General features: G+C 36.2%; 1 protein-coding gene across 7 annotated transcripts in view; it reads right to left on the bottom strand.

The window, feature by feature from the left end:
* The window catches only part of LOC121388010, a 66,692-nt gene extending 41,620 nt beyond the window's left edge, over positions 1-25,072 (bottom strand). The window contains exons 1-2 of one of the 7 annotated variants that reach the window (XM_041519208.1): positions 24,840-25,072; positions 17,773-17,828 (exon numbers count right to left, since the gene is read on the bottom strand). In XM_041519208.1, coding sequence (XP_041375142.1) covers positions 17,773-17,808 — 36 coding nt within the window. In that variant the 5' untranslated portion in view covers positions 17,809-17,828; positions 24,840-25,072. Of the gene's footprint in view, positions 1-17,772; positions 17,829-24,223; positions 24,551-24,839 lie in introns of those variants that run through there. The other 6 variants (XM_041519211.1, XM_041519205.1, XM_041519207.1 and 3 more) reach the window with 6 other exon arrangements.
* Between the last annotated feature and the right edge of the window lie 248 nt (positions 25,073-25,320).

Below are 25,320 nucleotides of genomic sequence, written 5' to 3'. Positions count from 1 at the left end.
CGACGAGAGCCAAATTTAGAACGCTGGTATGTGGTGTGTATCTAACTAAAAACTAGAAGCCAAAAAACCCCGACAAATAATAGGCCCCCACATCAGGACACAAAAGCAGACATTCTCCGAAAGAATTCAGAAAGAGATGGCTTGTTTCATGGGTTAATATCATTACTAATACTGTGAGCTATCGAATATAAACCTATCATATAATGTAATATTATCATTGTAAAAATACCTAGAACCCAGTATTTTAACTACATGTATATCCTTTATAAATGGTGATTCCCCCCCCCCCCACTCCCCACCCCCCGCAAGGGGCAAGGGAGCATGCGCCTCCCCACTTTTCAGATATTTTGCTTTATATTTGCTTTATAATAGTGTAAAAGTGTGTAAATATAGAACTGTGCCCCCCTCCCCCCCCAGACACTTCTTGGCACCTTCCTACGCCACTGACCCCCCCCCCCCCCCCCCACGAAAGCAGAGTACATTGTATTTGCTATTTTGCTTAACAATAGATCATCCACAAGCTATTCTATGAACCCGTCCTTGAAACGTCGTTCGCCAGTCTAGCTCCACCCACCCTACATACTTTCCTGAACATGCACTTGTTCCGTCTAATCGCTCGCATTGCCGATACCAAGTCCATATTCTCGAGGGGTTCGTGGAAGCTGTACGTTCCCAACTCTACACGGGCCAAGCCCGGGAATTCGGAAACGTGGGCGTGCTTGTATTCTTCCACGTGTTGGAGGATTGGCGTTTTCGTTTTGTACATCTCCATTATATATTAATATATTGTACAGGAAGACGTGTAGGGACCGCAATCCACTAATACTGTAGCGGTTGATATGTTATTTTTCTTAAAGGGACATTCCTGAGTTTGCTGGAATTTTAAAGATGTTATCGACTAACAGAGACTTTTTGACGACTGTAATTACATATCAAATATATTTTTCTACATAAAATATTAGTGGCTGTATATTAAACATATTTCTGATCGTTCTAATATTTATACTAGGTTAAATTTCATTTTATTTCCTAAAATATGCTTTTTTTCAAAATCCAGTTTGGGCTTCTTACAAATATTAAGACGACCATACACACATTGAATATACAGACACTGATATTCTAAACAAGAAAATATATTTAATGTGTAAGGTTAATCGTAGAAGTATTTTATTAGTCGGAAACATCTTACAATGCAACAAACTCGGGAATGTCCCTTTAAAACTATTTTAACGGGTCTACGATTGTCTGGTTAGTTGAATCTTTCTCTTTGAATTATAAGTGGGTGGGACGTAGCCCAGTGGTAAAGCGTTCGCTTGATGCGCGGTCGGTCTAGGATCGATCCCCGTCGGTGGGAACATTGGATTATTTTTCGTTCCAGCTAGTGCACCACGACTTGTATATCAAAGGCCAGCGGGTTTCCTCTCTCAATATCTGTGTGGTCCTTAACCATATGTCCGACGCCATATAACCGTTAAAAAAAATGTGTTGAGTTCGTCGTTAAATAAAACATTTCCTTCCTTCATTTGAATTATAACGGTTTGCGAACGTTTGCTATTTGATTTAAAGATGCATTCGTGGAGTCGACCGGAACCCAACCGCAGGGAGTTGGCTCTGGTTCCGTCTTTATTCCCTACCAGATGTAAATGCCACATTCAATAATTATTGACTACTTAAACGTTATAAGAAAATCTAAGTTTATGTTCTCTTGGATGTTGGATAACTTGTTCCTAATCCTGGTATGCCTAATATGCAATACAATATGTTTTCAATCAATGTTCTTTTACTCGGTGTGAACAGTTCGTAGTTCACTGTGTGTGTTATGCAGCTATAATTCGGCGCGTGCATAAGTGCACGAGACGGGGGCAGGGGAACAGTGAGGCAACTGCCCCCTAGTGCTGGAGCAAAACCTTAAATTCGGGCAAAAATTATATAGTTATTCGAGCAAAATGTGCTAACCTGAGACCTTTTTACCATGTATTTCCATCATTTTACCCTCAAAATTAGTTGTAATCCGTGTAAAAATGCGTAGTGATTCATTTGCAACCCTATGTAGCTGTTTGGTAGTAATGTTAATATGAATAAAAGTTGTTATCCAGATTCGGGCATTTTCGTTTTATTCGGGCAAAAGCCAGCCTGCCTACAAGAATGGGAGCCCGTACGGCTATGGGCGCGGGTGCAGGAGTTTTAGCAGAGGGAGGTCTAAACTGTGACGAGCGAAGTATTTAGGGGGAGGATCGAGTCATGTTTACCCGGTAAATATATTGGGGGGGGGGGGGGGGAGAAGAACATTTGCATGAGCAGGAAGGGGTTTGCACCCCCGAAATTTTCCCCCTTGCACACGCGACTGAGAATACATTAAATGTGTTACTATCATTCTGCATTTTAGTGTAATATTGCTAATAACAGAAAAAAGAAAGAAGTGTTTTATTTAACGACGCACTCAACACATTTTATTTACGGTTATATGGCGTCAGACATATGGTTAAGGACCACACAGATTTTTTTAGAGGAAACCCGCTGTCGCCACATAGGTTACTCTTTTACGACAGGCAGCAAGGGATCTTTTATTTGCGCTTCCCACAGGCAGGATAGCACAAACCATGGCCTTTGTTGAACCAGTTATGGATCACTGGTCGGTGCAGCTGGTTTACACCTACCCATTGAGCCATGCGGAGCACTGACTCATGGTTTGGAGTCGGTATCTGGATTAAAAATTCCATGCCTCGACTGGGATCCGAACCCAGTACCTACCAGCCTGTAGAACGATGGCCTGCCACGACGCCACCGAGGCCGGTACTAATAACAGTGTCTTTGAGTGGAGATAACACTACACTATTTTCCACCATTTCATTTCAACGTATTTCCGTGCTTATATCCAATTAAGGTTCAAGCACGCTGTCCTAGGCACACACCTCAGCTATCTGGGCTGTCTGTCCAGGACATATTAGTTAGTTAATGGTTAGTGACAAAGAAGAGGGTGTAGTGGCCTTACGCCTACCCATTGAACCCATAAGAACTCGCTCTGGGTTGGAGCCGGTACCGGGCTGCGAACCCTGTACCTACCAGCCTGTAGTCCCACCGAGGCCGGTTTTGTTTTTGCTTATCTCAGCGCAAGTCTAACACAGACGGCTGTGTTATTAAAGTTACTTGTCTCTCTGACATCACTGTAGGATATTAATAATATGATTTGTGGCTAAACAGTATAACTTAGTTACTTGCTTAACAATACTTCCTTTAAGTTTCTGTAAACACCACGGCAACAAATAGCCCACAGAATCATAAGAATGTATAAATCTTATCATCATTATTAAGAAACTGAACGTTCAAGCAGAAGTATTTACAACGCTGTTGCAAGGTCAGCGACCTTGAATACAGGAGTTACCTGAGCCTGGCTTGCTCATCAATGCTGCGCATCGCGCCAAACATTCCTGGCGCATGAAGTCAGTGTTCACCGCGCGTGCACTCGCCAGTAGCAATCATATGTTATTGAATAATAAATTAGAAAGAAAGAAATGTTTTCTTTAACGACGCACTCAACACGTTTTATTTACGGTTATATGGCGTCAGACATGTGGTTAAGGACCACACATATATAGACAGAGGAAACTCGCTGTCGCCACTTCATGGGCTACTCTTTTCGAATAGCAGCAAGGGATCTTTTATATGCACCCCCCCCCCCCGACAGGGTAGTACATACCACAGCATTTAATATACAAGTCGTGGTGCACTGGCTGGAACGAGAAATAGCCCAATGGGCCCACCGACGGGGATCGATCTCAGACCGACCGCGCATCGAGCGAGCGCTTTACCACTGGGCTACGTCCCGCCCTGAATAATACATTAATTAATTAATATAATATAATTATATATTCAATAACAGCCTTTCAGTGAGTTTATCCTGCGTATCTGGGTTTAAGAAGAAATTTGTTTTGTTTAACGACACCACTAGAGCACATTGATTAATCAATCATCGGCTATCGGATGTCAAACATTTGGTAATTCTGACTCGTAATCATCAGAGGAAACCCGCTACATTTTTTTCTAATGCAGCAAGGAATCTTTTATATGCACTTTCCCACAGACAGAAAAAACACATACCACGGCCTTTGACCAATTGTGGTGCACTGGTTAGAACGAGAAAACACCTCGGTGGATCAATTCAGCTGATTGGGGGTTTTCCCGTTCCAACCAGTGCACCACAACTGGTCAAAGTCCGTGGTGTGTGCTTTCCTGTCTGTGGGAAAGTGCATATAAAAGATCCCTTGCTGTATTAGGAAAATGTAGCGGGTTTCCTCTGATGACTACGAGTCAGCATTACAAAATGTTTGACATCCAATAACCAATGATTAATTAATCAATGTGCTCTAGTGATGTCGTTAAACAAAACAAACTTTTCATCATAGGATGGAACACTCTAAGTGGGACCATTATCTGACTGGTTTTTCCCCGTCCCAACCAATGCTTCACGACGTGTATATCAAAGCCTCTTGTATGCGAGAAAGTTTATATCGAACCGTGTCCACGTATGTGGTCTGTGAGGAAGTGCAAATCCTATGAAATTTCCTTATTGCTGATGAAGAAATGTATCGGGTTTCCTCTTAGACTACATGTTAAAATAAGAGTAGCCTATGTGGCGACAGCGGGTTTCCTCTAAAAAACAGTGTCAGAATGACCATATGTTTGACGTCCAATAGCCGATGATAAGATAAAAATCAATGTGCTCTAGCGGCGTCGTTAAATAAAACAAACTTTACTTTACATGTTAAAATTGTCAAAATTAATATTTGACTTCCAATAACCGATGATTAATAAATCAAAGTGTTCTAGTGGTGTCGTTAAACAAAACAAATGTGACTTTCCCGCAACATTTGTTTTAGCTTCTTACACAATAAATACTATTTTAGTATAACATATCTTTATGCTATACGACTGGTACCTATTAAACACCAATGGACGTGTCCTGGATGTTAATCGACGGAGTACGTACCAGTACTGTTCACAGTGTTTTATTGTCTATCTCATGAACCTCTGTGTTCGGCAGTCTACGCAAGTTCACGTAAAAGACAGCGTGCTTAGGGCGTAGATGAATATAAACAGAAAACTGCAGAAAACAGCATTTGTCAAACATATTTTATATTACATTTATCGCATTTGTTTCAGGTGATAAATGTCTATATTTATGTTACGTTTATCGTATTTCTTTCAGGTGATAAAAATTAATGTCCATATTTTATATTACGTTTATCGCATTTTTTTTGAGGTGATAAATGTCCATATTTTATATTACGTATATTGCATGCTTACTGGATATAAATTTCTCTATTTTATATTGATAAATGTACGATAACTTGCAAATAGTCCACCCACGCCTGTTTTTAACCAATCAGACTGAGGCATTGCTGGTGTGTGAGTCACTGCGTGTGAGCGAGGTAATAAAGAGCAGATATTATTATGGTAACAGTTAAAGACCTGTCTCCTCCCTCTCTAATGGTTGCTCCCGTTTGTCTTTCCGCTCACAACGAAACATTCTACATTTAGATTGGTGAAATGGGCGAAACACTTCTAAACAAACGCTTTTTTGTGCGAAATATTAAAGAAGATTTGATCTGATATAGTTTTATTTACCACATCTTTATATACTGTTTGATGGGGGGGGGGAGGCAACGCTCTCCCCCCCCCCCCAAAACCCCCCAAAACAAAACAAAAACCTCAAAACAAAAACAACCATGATTATTTAGTTTTTTAATTTATTTAAACATAATTATGTCCTTTGCCTTCTCAGTAGACCCATTTGCAGTTTGGGCTATTTTCCGTTCCAACCAGTGGTCCACAACTGCTTCATCAAAGGCCGTGGTATGTGCTGTCCTGTCTGTGGGAAAGTGCATATAAAAGATCCCTTGCTGCTTATCGGAAAGAGTAGCCTATGTGGCGGCAGCGGGTTTCCTCTAAAAGAAATACGTCAGAATGACGATATGTTTGACGTCTAATAGCCGATGATAAATGAACAAATCAATGTGCTCTAGAGGCGTCGTTAAATGAAACAAACTTTTTTATATCCTTTGCTACAACAGTTCAGTCTGGAACTTGCTGGTCTAATAGTGACAACACACTTTTACTGTTAAAGTTTGCATCTGATTTTCTGTATGCAGTATTTTGTTTGGAAATTACTGTATCGGATATTACTATTGCGGAACGTCGCACCGCTGTTGAGATAATATAGTAAAATCTGGATGTGATGTCCGTGGTTATAGGCCTAGTACGAAAAGTGTTGGACTACAGCAGTGTTGCTGTAACTGAGGTTACGCATACTACAAATTTAAATATCATCGCCGCTTTTGCCAAATCACTTTATGTACATTTATATGCTACAAACAATATATCAAAAGCATTGTCACAACTGCCAAATTCTTTGGGAAGTTATAAGTTGCTGTCTCGGCGAAATGTACAAATATACAGCACAGTGCAGGCAACATGCCAGCAATCTGTGACGTAGTTTAACGTCTGCGATTCCTTGACTCAGCATCAACAATTGCCAGCTAGTGGTTTCAGTCCAGGGCCCCGATCCACGAAGCGACCTTAGCGCTAAGATCACCTTAAGTGCATAACTACCGTATGAATTTAAGGTGATCTTAGCGCTAAGATCGCTTCGTGGAACGGGACCCTGAATTGCAAAAGGTTTTAACTGATTGCCTTGAATCTATCACCAAAGCCATTCGCGACTGGTTTTAGATATTCTTCTTTAGCACTGGCGTAGGAAGCGGGGGAAACATGTGTCCCCCACTTTGTGGGAGCAGCGATGTTTTTTTTAAAATTATTTATACATGTATTTATATATATATGTGTGTGTGTGTGTGTGTCCTCATTTTTTGGCACCTTCCTACGCCCGTGTTTAGCTGTAATATTAAATGCTAAGTATTCTATGGTGGCGACATACCAGGTATAAATTAGGGATCGTGTGTGTGTGCCCTCATTTTTTGGCACCTTCCTACGCCCGTGTTTAGCTGTAATATTAAATGTTAAGTGTTCTATGGTGGCGACATACCAGGTATAAATTAGGGATCTCTTGATATTTAAGTCATCCAGCTAGACAGAAAAGGCACATTTTCGTATTTATCTAGGGGTTGGGGGGCAGTCCACGTTGGATAAAGTCCGGACGTGCCTCTGCTTACATGATTGTTTAAAGATCACCAGTAGATAGGTACATGCAATTAATACTTTGTTGCTGTTTCGGAGGTAGGTTAATTGAAATAAAAACTGCCTAGTTTTTTCCTTTCAAAATAGCTTGATGTGGTCAACTCTGTTTAGAGCTACGGGAAGGAAGGAAAACTCTATTAACGTGCCCATACCCACAGAAGGTTCAGGCACGTCCATCCTGGGCACGAGTTCTGATTTCGGAGCTACAATAACAAGAGTCTGTATTTAAGAGCAAGACGCGCACGATCTTCATACTCAACTGCTAGGTTTAAGTAACATTTTTGAGCACGAGCCAAGTCGCGAACATCTGGCTGTGAGAGATCAGTTTACACGTGGTGTATTCTAGTCTAAGATAGGTCAACCACATTCTGCATCAGCCTCGTCTTAATAGACTAACGGGAAGAAGGGAAGGGAAAACTGCTCGCGCGCGAGTGTGTGTGGTGTGTGTGTTGCTTATGTTTAACCTAATTATTTGTATCATCCCTCATCCACAGTCTACCTTCACTGTATCGTATTTGTCTTCATTTCTGTTCCTCTTAGCTTATTAGTTACCATTAAATGTACCAAGGCAGCCATTTTTTCTGTTGTTCTAACTGTGCCGGTCTCTGGCGATAATCTTGAAGGGGGCAGTAACCTTGATACTTATTGTACCCCATGATAATGTGAGCGGTATCAGGAGAAATACATGTAATGTGGTGCATTCCATGGAAACCAAATATATATATATATTTTTTAATTTTCATAATTCCCATGCATCCTGGTGTTAGAATGTTTTGGGATTTTCATGGGGTTTTTTGGGTTTGTTTTTTTAATAAAGTTTATTGACCCCAGAAAACAAATATAGTAGTGCCAGGGTTTTACGCAAAGAACCAAAGATTTTATTTCAATACGTCAGTATATCTTTCTTTTAAATTATTTTCGTGCTTATATTCAATTACGGTTCAAGCACGCTATCCTGGGCACACATCTCAGCCATCTGGGCTGTCTGTCGACGACAGTGGAGTCAGTATATCGATACAATATTGCTTATATTCACCTCAAACTTAAACAAAGCAAAAAACACCTTTATTTTTGCCGAAAACTGTTAGTAAAATTAAAAAAACACAAAAAAAACTCCCCCCCCCCCCACCCCCTATAAAATAAAAGCCGAGACGGTTGAGAAATTAAGATGTGCATTACACGTTAAAGTTAAATGAAATGTTGTAGTTATTAAATGTTGCAGACACGACTGTTCCTTTATCTCATCGTTGCATCTTACCCGGAATATCCATATTAATGGGACTAATACTAATTGTTTTAATGAACACTATCCTTTAACAAAAACATATTTAAATTTGAAACTAACATTATGGTCAGGTATAACAATTAGCTCCTCTGGAAAGAGTTAACGAAGAAATAACAAGAAATTAAATATTTGAGGTACGAAGACATACATTGTTTTAAAATATATATTTGATAGAACATTCTTTTACATAACATGCACGGGCCATCCATCGTTTAGCACGGACAAAAGGGCTAGCTGTCATGATAAAGCACGTGACAGATAAGCTGTGAGTTATGCTATGCTACAAGTTCGTTATTGGATGGGCAGACTCGGGTCTCAGTCAAACGGCCGTTAATTCGATCACTACGTCAACTCGTTAACGCCCCCTTGAAATACCGCGTGAAACCCTCATCAGACCCATTCAAGGACGTATACATCTGGGGCCTAATTCACTAAACTCTCGCAATTTTGCGATCTCGCAGTGCAATGCTAAAAGACTTGCAAAGAGGATGCTTTGTTCTTTAGCAGAGCCTAAGAGACCTTTGTGAATTAGGCCCCAGTAGAGTAATATATACTCTTCAAAAACAGTAGAGGAACTCTAATAAAAATTTACAATTGCCAAAATTGTAAGGTATGTTAGCTGTGGGGAATGGTTTTATGATAATAGTGAATTAATTGGGCAAACATTACAACCGGTAGTTCAGTATTACAATAGGTTTTATGACCACCAAAGATCTTGAAGGACGATTGGGGTCAGAAGTGAAATTTGAAAGTTGAAGTTTTTTATCAGTAAATCGCAAATTCAAACATAAAAAATGGCTAAAAACAAAACAATAACAACTGTATGATCAACAGAATGGAAAAGATTGACAGAAATAATGTTCCACAGTGATTAATGGACCTTCCTGGAAACTGTCAAAATCGAGAATGACACCCCACGCGCGTGATGCATGTGCAAACTATGGAATGTGTTTCTGTGTGTTGATAAACAGACCTGAACGTTCTTTACTAGGATGTCTGTGGTCACAACGTATAACATTAATATTTTAGGTTCCCCTACTTTTTTGAAGAGTATATACAAGTATAGTCAGTAAATATCAGTAGAGTGATAGATTTTATCACTAAATATAACTTCTCGCTCCAGCCAGTGCACCACGACTGGTACATCAAAGACCGTGGTATGTACTATCCTGTCTATGGGATGGTGCACATAAAATATCCTTTGCTGCTAATCAAAATGAGTAGCCCATGAAGTGGCGACAGCGGGTTTCCTCCATCAATATCTGTGTGGTCCTTAACCATATGTCCGACGCCATTTAATCGTAAATAAAATGTGTTGAGTGCATCGTTAAATAAAACATTTCCTTCCTTCCTAAATATACGTCTGTAGAGTGACATATATAGTCACTAACTATACGTCTGTAGAGTAATGGATATAGTCACTAAATTAACGTCTGTAGCGATACATACAGTCACTAAATATACGTCTGTAGAGATAGATATAGTCACTAAATATACGTCTGTAGAGTGATAAATACAGTCAAGAAATATACGTCTGTAGAGTGATAGATATAGTCACTAAATATACTTATGCAGAGTGATAGATATAGTCACTAAATATACGTCTGTAGAGATAGATACAGTTACTAAATATACGTCTGTAGAGAGAGATACAGTCACTAAATATACGTCTGTATATATAGATATAGTCACTAAATATACGTCTGTAGAGTGATAGATATAGTCACTAAATATACTTATGCAGAGTGATAGATATAGTCACTAAATATACGTCTGTAGAGATAGATACAGTTACTAAATATACGTCTGTAGAGAGAGATACATTCACTAAATATACGTCTGTATATATATAGATATAGTCACTAAATATACGTCTGTAGAGTGATAGATATAGTCACTAAATATACTTATGCAGAGTGATAGATATAGTCACTAAATATACGTCTGTAGAGATAGATACAGTTACTAAATATACGTCTGTAGAGAGAGATACAGTCACTAAATATACGTCTGTATATATAGATATAGTCACTAAATATACGTCTGTAGAGTGATAGATATAGTCACTAAATATACTTATGCAGAGTGATAAATATAGTCACTAAATATACGTCTGTAGAGATAGATACAGTCACTAAATATACGTCTGTAGAGAGATACAGTTATAATATAAATATACGTCTGTAGAGTGATAGATATAGTCACTAAATATACTTATGCAGAGTGATAGATATAGTCACTAAATATACGTCTGTAGAGATAGATACAGTCACTAAATATACGTCTGTAGAGTGATAGATATAGTCACAAAATATACGTCTGTAGAGATAGATACAGTCACTAAATATACGACTGTAGAGATATATACAGTCACTAAATATACATCTGTAGAGATAGATACAGTCACTAATATACGTCTGTAGAGTGATAGATACAGTCACTAAATATACGACTGTAGAGTGACAGATATAGTTACTAAATATACGTCTGTAGAGATAGATACAGTCACTAAATATAGGTATGTAGAGATAGATACAGTCACTAAATATACGACTGTTGAGTGATAGATACAGTCACTAAATATACGACTGTACATATAGATATAGTCACTAAATATACGTCTGTAGAGATAGATATAGTCATTAATATACGTCTGTAGAGTGATAGATATAGTCACTAAATATACGACTGTAGTGATAGATATAGTCACTAAATATACGTCTGTAGAGTGATAGATATAGTCACTAAATATACTTATGCAGAGTGATAGATATAGTCACTAAATATACGTCTGTAGAGATAGATACAGTCACTAAATATATGTCTGTAGATATAGATATAGTCACTAAATATACGTCTGTAGAGTGATAGATATAGTCACTAAATATACTTATGCAGAGTGATAGATATAGTCACTAAATATACGTCTGTAGAGATAGATACAGTCACTAAATATACGACTGTAGATATAGATATAGTCACTAAACATACGTCTGTAGAGATAGATAGTCACTAAATATACGACTGTAGAGATAGATACAGTCACTAAATATACATCTGTAGAGATAGATATAGTCACTAATATACGTCTGTAGAGTGATAGATATAGTCACTAAATATACGTCTCTAGAGATAGATACAGTCACTAAATATACGTCTGTAGAGATAGATACAGTCACTAAATATACGACTGTAGAGATAGATACAGTCACTAAATATACGACTGTAGAGTGATAGATAGTCACTAAATATACGACTGTACATATAGATATAGTCACTAAATATACGTCTGTAGAGATAGATATAGTCACTAATATACGTCTGTAGAGTGATAGATATAGTCTCTAAATATACGACTGTAGTGATAGATACAGTCACTAAATATATGTCTGTAGAGATAGATATAGTCACTAAATATACGACTGTAGATATAGATATAGTCACTAATATACGTGTGTAGAGTGATAGATATAGTTACTAAATATACGACTGTAGTGATAGATACAGTCACTAAATATACGACTGTAGATATAGATATAGTCACTAATATACGTCTGTAGAGTGATAGATATAGTCACTAAATATACGACTGTAGAGTGATTGATACAGTCACTAAACATACGTCTGCAGAGTGATAGATTTAGGCACTAAATATACGTCTGTAGAGATAGATACAGTCACTAAATATACGTCTGTAGAGATAGATACAATCACTAAATATACGACTGTAGAGATAGATACAGTCACTAAATATACGACTGTAGAGTGATAGATACAGTCACTAAATATACGACTGTACATATAGATATAGTCACTAAATATACGTCTGAAGAGATATATATAGTCACTAATATACGTCTGTAGAGTGATATATATAGTCACTAAATATACGACTGTAGTGATAGATACAGTCACTAAATATACGACTGTAGATATACATATAGTCACTAAATATACGACTGTAGATATAGATATAGTCACTAATATACGTCTGTAGAGTGCTAGATATAGTCACTAAATATACGACTGTAGTGATAGATACAGTCACTAAATATACGTCTGTAGAGATATATATATATAGTCACTAAACATACGACTGTAGATATAGATATAGTCACTAATATACGTCTGTAGAGTGATAGATATAGTTACTAAATATACTTATGCAGAGTGATAGATATAGTCACTAAATATACGTCTGTAGAGTGATAGATATAGTCACAAAATATACGTCTGTAGAGATAGATACAGTCACTAAATATACGACTGTAGATATAGATATAGTCACTAAAAATACGTCTGTAGAGATAGATACAGTCACTAAATATACGACTGTAGAGATAGATACAGTCACTAAATATACATCTGTAGAGATAGATATAGTCACTAATATACGTCTGTAGAGTGATAGATATAGTCACTAAATATACGTCTGTAGAGATAGATACAGTCACTAATATACGTCTGTAGAGTGATAGATACAGTCACTAAATATACGACTGTAGAGTGATAGATATAGTCACTAATATACGTCTGTAGAGTGATAGATATAGTTACTAAATATACGTCTGTAGAGATAGATACAGTCACTAAATATACGTCTGTAGAGTGATAAATACAGTCACTAAATATACGTCTGTAGAGTGATAGGTATAGTCACTAAATATACATCTGTAGAGTAATAGATACAGCCACTAAATATACGTCTGTAGAGTGATAGATATAGTCACTAAATATACTTATGCAGAGTGATAGATATAGTCTCTAAATATACGACTGTAGTGATAGATACAGTCACTAAATATATGTCTGTAGAGATAGATATAGTCACTAAATATACGACTGTAGATATAGATATAGTCACTAATATACGTGTGTAGAGTGATAGATATAGTTACTAAATATACGACTGTAGTGATAGATACAGTCACTAAATATACGACTGTAGATATAGATATAGTCACTAATATACGTCTGTAGAGTGATAGATATAGTCACTAAATATACGACTGTAGAGTGATTGATACAGTCACTAAACATACGTCTGCAGAGTGATAGATTTAGGCACTAAATATACGTCTGTAGAGATAGATACAGTCACTAAATATACGTCTGTAGAGATATCTACAATCACTAAATATACGACTGTAGAGATAGATACAGTCACTAAATATACGACTGTAGAGATAGCTACAATCACTAAATATACGACTGTAGAGATAGATATAGTCACTAAATATACGTCTGAAGATATATATATAGTCACTAATATACGTCTGTAGAGTGATAGATATAGTCACTAAATATACGACTGTAGTGATAGATACAGTCACTAAATATACGACTGTAGATATACATATAGTCACTAAATATACGACTGTAGATATAGATATAGTCACTAATATACGTCTGTAGAGTGCTAGATATAGTCACTAAATATACGACTGTAGTGATAGATATAGTCACTAAATATACGTCTGTAGAGATATATATATATAGTCACTAAATATACGTCTGTAGATATAGATATAGTCACTAAATATACGTCTGTAGAGTGATAGATATAGTCACTAAATATACTTATGCAGAGTGATAGATATAGTCACTAAATATACGTCTGTAGAGTGATAGATATAGTCACTAAATATACGTCTGTAGAGATAGATACAGTCACTAAATATACGACTGTAGATATAGATATAGTCACTAAAAATACGTCTGTAGAGATAGATACAGTCACTAAATATACGACTGTAGAGATAGATACAGTCACTAAATATACATCTGTAGAGATAGATATAGTCACTAATATACGTCTGTAGAGTGATAGATATAGTCACTAAATATACGTCTGTAGAGATAGATACAGTCACTAATATACGTCTGTAGAGTGATAGATACAGTCACTAAATATACGACTGTAGAGTGATAGATATAGTCACTAATATACGTCTGTAGAGTGATAGATATAGTTACTAAATATACGTCTGTAGAGATAGATACAGTCACTAAATATACGTCTGTAGAGTGATAAATACAGTCACTAAATATACGTCTGTAGAGTGATAGGTATAGTCACTAAATATACATCTGTAGAGTAATAGATACAGCCACTAAATATACGTCTGTAGAGTGATAGATATAGTCACTAAATATACTTATGCAGAGTGATAGATATAGTCACTAAATATACGTCTGTAGAGATAGATACAGTTACTATATATACGTCTGTAGAGAGAGATACAGTCACTAAATATACGTGTGTATATATAGATATAGTCACTAAATATACGTCTGTAGAGTGATAGATATAGTCACTAAATATACTTATGCAGAGTGATAAATATAGTCACTAAATATACGTCTGTAGAGATAGATACAGTCACTAAATATATGTCTGTAGATATAGATATAGTCACTAAATATACGTCTGTAGAGTGATAGATATAGTCACTAAATATACTTATGCAGAGTGATAGATATAGTCACTAAATATACGTCTGTAGAGATAGATACAGTCACTAAATATACGTCTGTAGAGTGATAGATATAGTCACAAAATATACGTCTGTAGAGATAGATACAGTCACTAAATATACGACTGTAGAGATATATACAGTCACTAAATATACATCTGTAGAGATAGATACAGTCACTAATATACGTCTGTAGAGTGATAGATACAGTCACTAAATATACGACTGTAGAGTGACAGATATAGTTACTAAATATACGTCTGTAGAGATAGATACAGTCACTAAATATACGTCTGTAGAGATAGATATAGTCACTAAATATACTTATGCAGAGTGATAGATATAGTGACTAAATATACGTCTGTAGAGATAGATACAGTCACTAAATATATGTCTGTAGAGATAGATACAGTCACTAAATATATGTCTGTAGATATAGATATAGTCACTAAATATACGTCTGTAGAGTGATAGATATAGTCACTAAATATACTTATGCAGAGTGATAGATATAGTCACTAAATATACGTCTGTAGAGATAGATACAGTCACTAAATATACGACTGTAGATATAGATATAGTCACTAAATATACGTCTGTAGAGATAGATATAGTCACTAAATATACGACTGTAGAGATAGATACAGTCACTAAATATACGACTGTAGATATAGATATAGTCACTAATATACGTCTGTAGAGTGATAGATATAGTTACTAAATATACGACTGTAGTGATAGATACAGTCACTAAATATACGTCTGTAGAGATAGATATAGTCACTAAATATACGACTGTAGTGATAGATACAGTCACTAAATATACGTCTGTAGAGATAGATATAGTCACTAAATATACGACTGTAGATATAGATATAGTCACTAATATGTCTGTAGAGTGATAGATATAGTTACTAATATACACTGTAGTGATAGATACAGTCACTAAATATACGACTGTAGTGATAGATACAGTCACTAAATATACGACTGTAGATATAGATATAGTCAATAAATATACGACTGTAGATATAGATATAGTCAATAATATACGTCTGTAGAGTGATAGATATAGTCACTAAATATACGACTGTAGTGATAGATACAGTCACTAAATATACGTCTGTAGAGATATATATAGTCACTAAATATACGACTGTAGATATAGATATAGTCACTAATATACGTCTGTAGAGTGATAGATATAGTTACTAAATATACGACTGTAGTGATATATACAGTCACTAAATATACGTCTGTAGAGATAGATATAGTCACTAATATACGTCTGTAGAGTGATAGATATAGTTACTAATATACGACTGTAGTGATAGATACAGTCACTAAATATACGACTGTAGATATAGATATAGTCACTAATATACGTCTGTAGAGTGATAGATATAGTCACTAAATATACGAATGTAGAGTGATAGATACAGTCACTAAATATACGAATGTAGAGTGATAGATACAGTCATTAAATATACATCTGTAGAGTAATAGATATAGTCACTAAATATACTTATTCAGAGTGATAGATATAGTCACTAAACATACGACTGCAGACTGATAGATATAGTCACTAAATATACGACTGTAGAGTAATAGATATAGTCACTAAATATACGTCTGTAGAGTAATAGATATAGTCACTAAATATACATCTGTAGAGATAGATAGTCACTAAATATACGTCTGTAGAGATAGATACAGTCACTAAATATACGTCTGTAGAGATAGATACAGTCACTAAATATACTTCTATAGAGATAGATACAGTTACTAAATATACGACTGTAGACTGATAGATATAGTCACTAAATATACGTCTGTAGAGATAGATATACTTACTAAATATACGTCTGTAGAGATAGATATAGTCACTAAATATACGAATGTAGAGTAATAGATATAGTCACTAAATATACGTCTGTAGAGTGATAGATATAGTCACTAAATATACTTATGCAGAGTAATAGATATAGTCACTAATCCTACTGAATAAGCAGAAAGAGATGTTTTATATGCATTTTCCAACTGAAAGCACAGTGCACACCACGGTATTTGGTGTACCAGTCGTGGAGCACTGGTTAGGACGGGAAAACCCCAATCCACCGACAAGGATCGATCCTGCCACACATCGCACCTAGACAGAGCTATGTCCAACTCCCTACAGCAAGACAAACCTAGCTTCGACAAATAACTCTATATATACCATCAGGCACCAAAAGCAGTAAAACATATTTGTATTTTGTTATGAATAGTGAATTTGGTTCTAAAAGGGCAATACCAATTATAAAAGTTAAGTCATCCTGCATCAGTCTCATTTAAAAATATTTTTGTCAATAATTCCAGCTCATTAGGTTAAAAATAAAATAAAGCTGCAATACTCTCCTATAGTGAAGAAAGTCGTCTGCTCACGGGGCATCGGCAGATGACGCTCGGATTCACAATGGTTTAATATTGCTGTTTTATTTACATATTTAAGCCTACTAATGTTTTTAGAAACTGCACATAAAAATAGAACAGTTAAAATTACATTCTAATGTTCTTTTCTCATTCTTTTGATAAAAAAAAAAAAAAAAAAAAAAAAAAAAAAAGAGAGAGAGAGAGAAAAAAAAAACCATCCGGAAATTAGTGGCTGGTACAAGGTATGGTTTCTAGTTCATTACACGCCAGATAAGACTACTCCCACCAGTGTACATGTATATTAAGTTTGATTCTTTTTAAAGCATATTAAAATGTGTGGCGCAAAACCCAAGCCAAACACGTGAAGGACACACACGGGTTTCTACGAGGAAGAAAACTACTTACCACAAGGTAGCCGGGGCGAACCCTCATCTTGGTCATCACTACCGGCTCAGCCTCACCTGTGGGGAGATGCAAAGTGACCTATTAATACTACGTCGTCATGCAGTCTAAATCGGGATATCAAACGGGAAGGAGAACACCAATGTCTCACATCACTAATTAGAGAGAGAGAGAGAGAGAGAGAGAGAGAGAGAGAGAGAGAGAGAGAGAGAGAGAGAGAGAGAGAGAGAGAGAGAGGGGAAAACAAAATCCAACATTCCTCTCTGTCGGAGTATAGTATTCACGATAATATACATGTACATAGTAAATGACGTGAAATCATCTGGCCCATAGAAATATTGTATGAAGCTCGGAATGGGGAAGGGTAAGATATTCCATGTGGGAGTCAGAAAAATGTTTGACTTTAGGTGCAGAAAATTACACTTGTTATGTGTATGGTGAAAAGCAAACTGTGGCGGAGGACTGTTTTTAAATTCATTTCCTACGCCATGTGTTACAATAACATCGGTTTACTATAATGATAGCAGCTAGGCTTGTCTTTAAGTAGACATCTCGAAGCTGTTTACTAGTGGTTCTGTAATACGGAATTTATAATTGTTTTCAGTTTAGTGTCTGCTAGTAAACTATCTTTAAACACGAAATATTAAACCATTTTATCCTACAGAATGTGCTACGGTAAAATTCCCTTCTTTTCGTTTTGTTATAGGTTTGTGAAATTTTGCCACCCACAATAAAAAATATAAAAAACCCACCACCACCAACAACAACAACAACAAGACATATCCCACACACACAACAAAACAGAACAAAAACAACACAAACAGCAATTCCTATGTGTTTAGATAGAGAATAGTTATTTCAATGTGTTTTGATAGAGAATAGTTCCTCCGATGTGTTTTGATAGAGAATAGTAATTCCAATGTGTTTTGATAGAGAATAGTTCTTCTAATGTGTTTAGATAGAAAATAGTTATTCAAATATGTTTAGATAGAGAATAGTTATTCCAATGTGTTTAGACTGAGAATAGTCATTCTGGTGTATTTAGATGAAGAATAGTTATTCCAATATGTTTAAACTGAGATACAGAATAATTATTCTAATATGTTTAGTAGAGAATAGTTATTCCAAAATGTTTAGTAGAGAATAATAATTCCAATGTGTTTAGATAGAGGATAGTCATTCCAATGTGGTTAGATAGAGAATAGTTATTCCAGTGTGTTTAGATAGATAATAGTCATTCCGGTGTATTTAGATAAATAATAGTTATTCCAATATGTTTAAACTGAGATAGAGAATAATTATTTTAATATGTTTAGATAGAGAATAGTTATTCCAATGCGTTTAGATACAGAATCGTTCTTTCAATTTGTTTAGATAGAAAATAGTTATTCCGATATGTTTAGATAGAGAACAGTTATTCCAAAATGTTTAGTAGACAATAGTAATTCCAATGTGTTTAGATAGAGAATAGTTATTCCAATGTGTTTAGATAGAGGATAGCCATTCCAATGTGTTTAGATATAGGATAGTCAGTTCAATGTGTTTAGATGGAGAATAGTTATTCCAGTGTGTTTAGATAGATAATAATCATTCCGATGTATTTAGATAAATAATAGTTATTCCAGTATGTTTAAACTGAGATAGAGAATAATTATTCTAATATGTTTAGTAGAGAATAGTTATTCCAATGCGTTTTGATAGAGAATAATAATTCTTCCAATGTGTTTAGATAGAGGATAGTCATTCCAGTATGTTTAAATAGAGGATAGTCATTCCAGTATGTTTAGATAGAGGATAGTCATTCCAATGTGTTTAGATAGAGGATAGTAATTCCAATTTGTTTAGATAGAAAATAGTTATTCAAATATGTTTAGATAGAAAATAGTTATTCCAATGTGTTTAGACTGAGAATAGTCATTCTGGTGTATTTAGATGAAGAATAGTTATGCCAATATGTTTAAACTGAGATACAGAATAATTATTTTAATATGTTTAGATAGAGAATAGTTCTTTCAATATGTTTAGATAGGGAATAGTCATTCCAATGTGTTTAGATAGAGGATAGTCATTCCAATGTATTTAGATAGAAAATAGTTATTCAAATATCTTTAGATAGGGAATAGTTCTTCCATTGTGTTTAGATAGAGGATAGTCATTCCAGTATGTTTAGATAGAGAATAGTTATGCCAATGAGTCTTTACTTAAATTAATTTGGTTCATAAAATGAACATCTTATTAATAACAAATGGCTACTTCATACATAAAACTTAAAACATATCTCCAACATTTACCGCTCGGCTATTTATGACTTAAAACATATCTGCAACATTTACCGCTCGGCTATTTATGACTTAAAACATATCTCCAACATTTACCGCTCGGCTATTTATGACTTAAAACATATCTCCAACATTTACCGCTCGGCTATTTATGACTTAAAACATATCTGCAACATTTACCGCTCGGCTATTTATGACTTAAAACATATCTGCAACATTTACCGCTCGGCTATTTATGACTTAAAACATATCTGCAACATTTACCGCTCGGCTATTTATGACTTAAAACATATCTGCAACATTTACCGCTCGGCTATTTATGACTTAAAACATATCTGCAACATTTACCGCTCGGCTATTTATGACTTAAAACATATCTCCAACATTTACCGCTCGGCTATTTATGACTTAAAAGATCTTAATTCACTGAAATCTTATTTTAATATCTTAAGCGTCTGTGATCAAAGACAGCATGGCATTAATGCTAATGTTACTTTGAAGATTTTCAGTTCTTTTTTTTGTTTGATGATTTGCTGTAAAGAAGACTTTGGGTATTGTATAACGCTACCGGATAGCTTTAGGATATGAGTAAGATGTTCTAATCAGCTTAATAGAAAAACAAATCTTTTTCTTACAAAATGTAATTTTAGAAGAGAAAGAAGACAAAAGAAAGGAAAACAAGAGGGAAAACGCACCCTGTGTTCGGTTGAAAATAATTCAATACCAAATCATCGAGGGGAAACTGGTTCGTGGTGATTACATAATCCATAATGAAAGCTTTCCCAAAACAAAATATCAGAACTAATAAAGAAAATTAGTTTTATTGAAAACTATTGTAGGCACTGTGATATATAGACGAGGATATACTAGAGCTGTGTGTGAGAGAGTGCAATGCCACCTGACATTTTTAATTTGCAAACATCAATGCAAAGTAAAAGTACTACTAGAAACCGGTAAATTCCGGAAAGGGCAAATGTTCAATATCCTTATCCAAGATATGTGAGAATTATTCCAGACGCGAAACAGGCAAGTCCCAAGGGTTACTATATTCCATGTTCACTAAAAACAAAAAAGTACATTCCGTGAGATAACGGTAATTTTGTCACTCGCTAAAGCTCATGATAGATGGAAATTAGATTTGATACGAAATGAAATTCTTTTTAAATCCTAATTAGGACAAAACATATATAGTCAGTCTCTGGTCACAACACAGTTCCAAACTTGATACGACTGTTGTTGTTGTTGGTGGTGGTAGTTGTGGTTGTGGTTATTTTGTTGTTGTTTTTTAGTGTGTGTGTGTGTGTGTGTGTGTGTGTGTGTGTGTGTGTGTGTGCGAGTGTGGTTTAAAACATGGACTGAACTGAAAAGATGGGTATATATACATGTATATCCTTCCTAACTGACCTTGGTGCCTCCTCATTTGCCTTGGTACCCTAAATGCTTTCCATCACAGTTTCTATATAGCCGGGTGGGACCAGTGGTAAAGCGTCCGCTTGATGCACGGTCGGTCTGGGATCGTTCCCTGTCGGTGGGCCCATTGGGCTATTTGTCCTTCCAGCCAGTGCACCACGACTGGTATATCAAAGGCCGTGATATGTACTACCTTGTCTGTGGGATGGTGCATATAAAAAGATCCCTTGCTGCTAATCGAAAAGAGTAGCCAATGAAGTGGCGACAGCTGGTTTCCTATCTCAATATCTGTGTGGTCCTTAACCATATGTCTGACCGCATATAACCGTAAATAAAATGTGCTGAGTGCGTCGTTAAATAAAACATTTCCTTCCTACCTTCCTTTTCTATTTTCCAAGGCAATTTTACTGACTTCAACTTTGTCTCCAAATGACGTCATTTGGACCCAAAATGTCATGATGGATCAGACGGCGCAATATTATTTCTGATATAGATGGCGCTTTTATAGGTACCGCGGTAAAAAAAAGAGTTATATATATTGATTAGGATATAACACCTAAACCTTTTGTTACAATTGTGTTCAAAGTGATTCAGGAGTACAAACAACATACCAAGTATTTGTGGCACTTGAACCGAATCGCGATTTTATTTTAACACTTTCTCATTGTATGTTTTTTTTTTAATTACTCTGTTTGCAAGATGACGAAACAGTCTGAATGACTGACCTATGTGAATCTGATTTAGTGTCATGTTAAACATTGTAAGGGTAGACTCCAGAATGCTTATTTTAACTAAAACTAACCCTATAACTCCAGTCGTAACCTTAATGTTTGAACTGAATAAATAATCGGGACTCTGTAGTTCGGCAAGAATGAAATGGCATTGTAGTGGGATATATTATGCCCGGAACATCTCATCGCTTACATTAACCAGAGGCGGATCTGGGGAGAGGGGAGGGCAGGGGCCCGCTCCCCCTAAATTTTGCGATAGTTATAATTTTATTACATGTACATAATCATTTTCATTTTTTTTACGATCCCCCTCCAAACCTCCCTTGGCATTCCATCTCATGTCCCTGGGGACCCCTAAATGGATTTTCTGGATCCGCCACTGTTAACATCCACACAGATTTATAGTATAATTATTATGAATAGAAGGTTATATGACAAGATGTACCAGAAACATTGTGTTAAAGTTATAGACGTGAAATGGAAAATACAGGAGTGGCCGTTAGATACCATTTATCTTACGAGTTGCTTTAAAACGTACATAACGAGCGATCAAGCGAGTAGGATACATTTTAAAACAACGAGTTGTAAGATAAATGGTATCTAACGGACACCAGTGTAGTATTCTATTTTTACATATCCGAAAAAACCAGGTTTGAAATCAATTTAAAAGACTTTTCAAACTAAATCTTATTTACAGCCATTGCGCTTGCATTAACTTATGCGTCACAGCAGAATCAGTGTCAGCTAACTCACAATGTAATTAATTTCGATCGTGCTTTTTTTTCATTAGATGGTACGGCTGTTGCGAACGGGTCATCGCCTTGGAGCAGCCAGTCGTATGTCTTTAAATCGATAATACACGTGTGTGACTATGTGTGTTATTGGTATGTGTTACAATAAATAGCGAAGATTGTTCTCACCAACGGGTGTGTAATAACTGAACTCTCTACCTGTCCAGTGATTCATACAAAAACCTCATACTGTAATTAAAGAGCTCACCAACATCGATGGCGTCGTGGTTAAGTCATCGAACATAAGGCTGGTAGGTACAGGGTTCGCAACTCCGTACCGGCTCCCACCCATAGAAAGTTTTAACGACTCAGTGGGTAGGTGTAAGACCACTACACCCTCTTTTCTCTCACTAACCAACTAACAACTAACCCACTGTCCTGGACAGACAGCCCAGATAGCTGAGGTGTGTGCCCATGACAGCGTGCTTGAACCTTAATTGGATATAAGCACGAAAATAAGCTGAAATGAAATAAAGAGCTCAATTGCAATTAGTCTGATCAAAGTGGCTGACGGAGATTCGTAGGCCTACCTTTATCAATATATTAACACTCTTAGACACAAAACAAAGAAGTTCATGTGAGATTAGTCACAGAAGCAGAATTTTAACCCTAGACAATGATCCCAGAAAAAAAGGATCTACGAGTCCCTTCTTAAATGTTGTAGCTATCTTAATTTAGTGGCATAATTTATCATGAATTAAAACAGTTGAACCATCTAACAGTGTTGTCAAACATTTGAGCAACATGCGGTGTCTCAGGACAACTCTATTTATTGCTATTCTACACAAGGCCGGGTGTAACGTGCAAAACCAACCCTAGCTATAGTCCGTCCCACAGAAAACGCCTTTTTTTTCATGCTATGGAATTTATTACAGATTAGTTATTTCTGAGCCGATTGATTTGTAAGATGCGCACAAAAATAGTATTTTGTGGTTATTTACAAAACTACTTTCGTACAAGTCTCATACCGTAATTAAAAGCTCAATTGCAATTAGTCTGATTTAGTCTGAATTTATTACAAATTATTTATTTCTGAGCCGATTTATTTGCAAGTTGAACACAAAAATAGTATTTTTTTGGTTATTTACAAAACACTTTTACTATTCGTCTTATATCAAACCAAACTGAAATTATTTACAAAAAACAATTTTATAGAATTTTGGGACGGACTATAGTGTCGCACAGAACACACTCGCCGCGTGCACGAGCACCAAGTTCAAGTCCTCACAAACCCACTACATACCTTTATGTCCCGTTCTGTCCTAATGTCCTCCAAGATCTTTTCAATGGCGATGTTTTTGATGGATTTTTGACCTCTGATATAATCATACTTAGACCAAACTGGATTCAGTTTCATCGCTAAGGACTCAAGAGTACAGCTAAACTTTTTAAGAAATTTGAAATATTTTTTTGGTGTCTGTGCTAGTTTTCCGAAACTGCTGACTACTACACTAAACCATCCAACATCAGGTGCTCGCTAACCGTGGCCGACTCGGCGGAATAAATTCACCTACATACAACACTATCAAACTCTGACGCAGATACCTTCCAGATGAGATTCGCCCGAATCTCATCCAAACATAAGAATTCCATTTCAACAATGTATGTAAGAGCCTGCCTAGTAAATGCCGTGACCTTTTCCTCTACGAGTGTTCCTTACCTTAACACTGGCGCCCGTCTTTGGCTTGTCGTCACGTAAACTGCAGGTGTTATTGTAATGCTAAAAATAAATTCCGAACGTCTTGATTAAAATTGAAAACATGCTTCATATTCTAAATAAGTTAAACATTAAAAACCCCAAGAGACATACACACACGCGCGCAGTTAGAAATTATTGTGGGATTCACAATTTTACTTACGATTTAAGGTCGGGTTTACGAAATGTTTGAAAAATCCTCGACCGATGTTTGTTCTTAGTAATGGAGGCCAGGTAGCAGGACCGGTAGTGCATGCGACTCCTTGGAAACCGTTACCGTATACCTCTACGCCGGGCACGCGCACTTGCAGGTGAAATGGGATACCGCGACAGATGGGGCACCTGTGGATATTTTCGCATTTAGAAAACTTTCAATTTGGCAAACAAAGTTTACAATAAAACATCAACTCGTCAACTTATAAAAGTTCTTGACCATACCCGATTTTATTTGCGTAAGTTTGAACTAAAGTTATGAACTAGTTCCCCACGCGGCGCAATGAGCTCGACTAGGTAGATTCTTGGAGTGGTACAATCGCCTGCCTATAAATGGTGATTGGGTCTTCTTCAAGGCCGGTTTATTTCAAGAGCACGCTGCGGCGCGCGCTATTCCTTACAGTTTCGCCTTCAAGCATTTCTGCTACACG

This window comes from Gigantopelta aegis, chromosome 14 (genome assembly GCF_016097555.1).
Source record: "Gigantopelta aegis isolate Gae_Host chromosome 14, Gae_host_genome, whole genome shotgun sequence".
NCBI classification, from domain to species: Eukaryota; Metazoa; Mollusca; class Gastropoda; order Neomphalida; family Peltospiridae; genus Gigantopelta; species Gigantopelta aegis.
The sequence above is the reverse complement of the archived record's forward strand: the minus strand, read 5'-3'. Positions and strand labels throughout refer to the sequence as shown.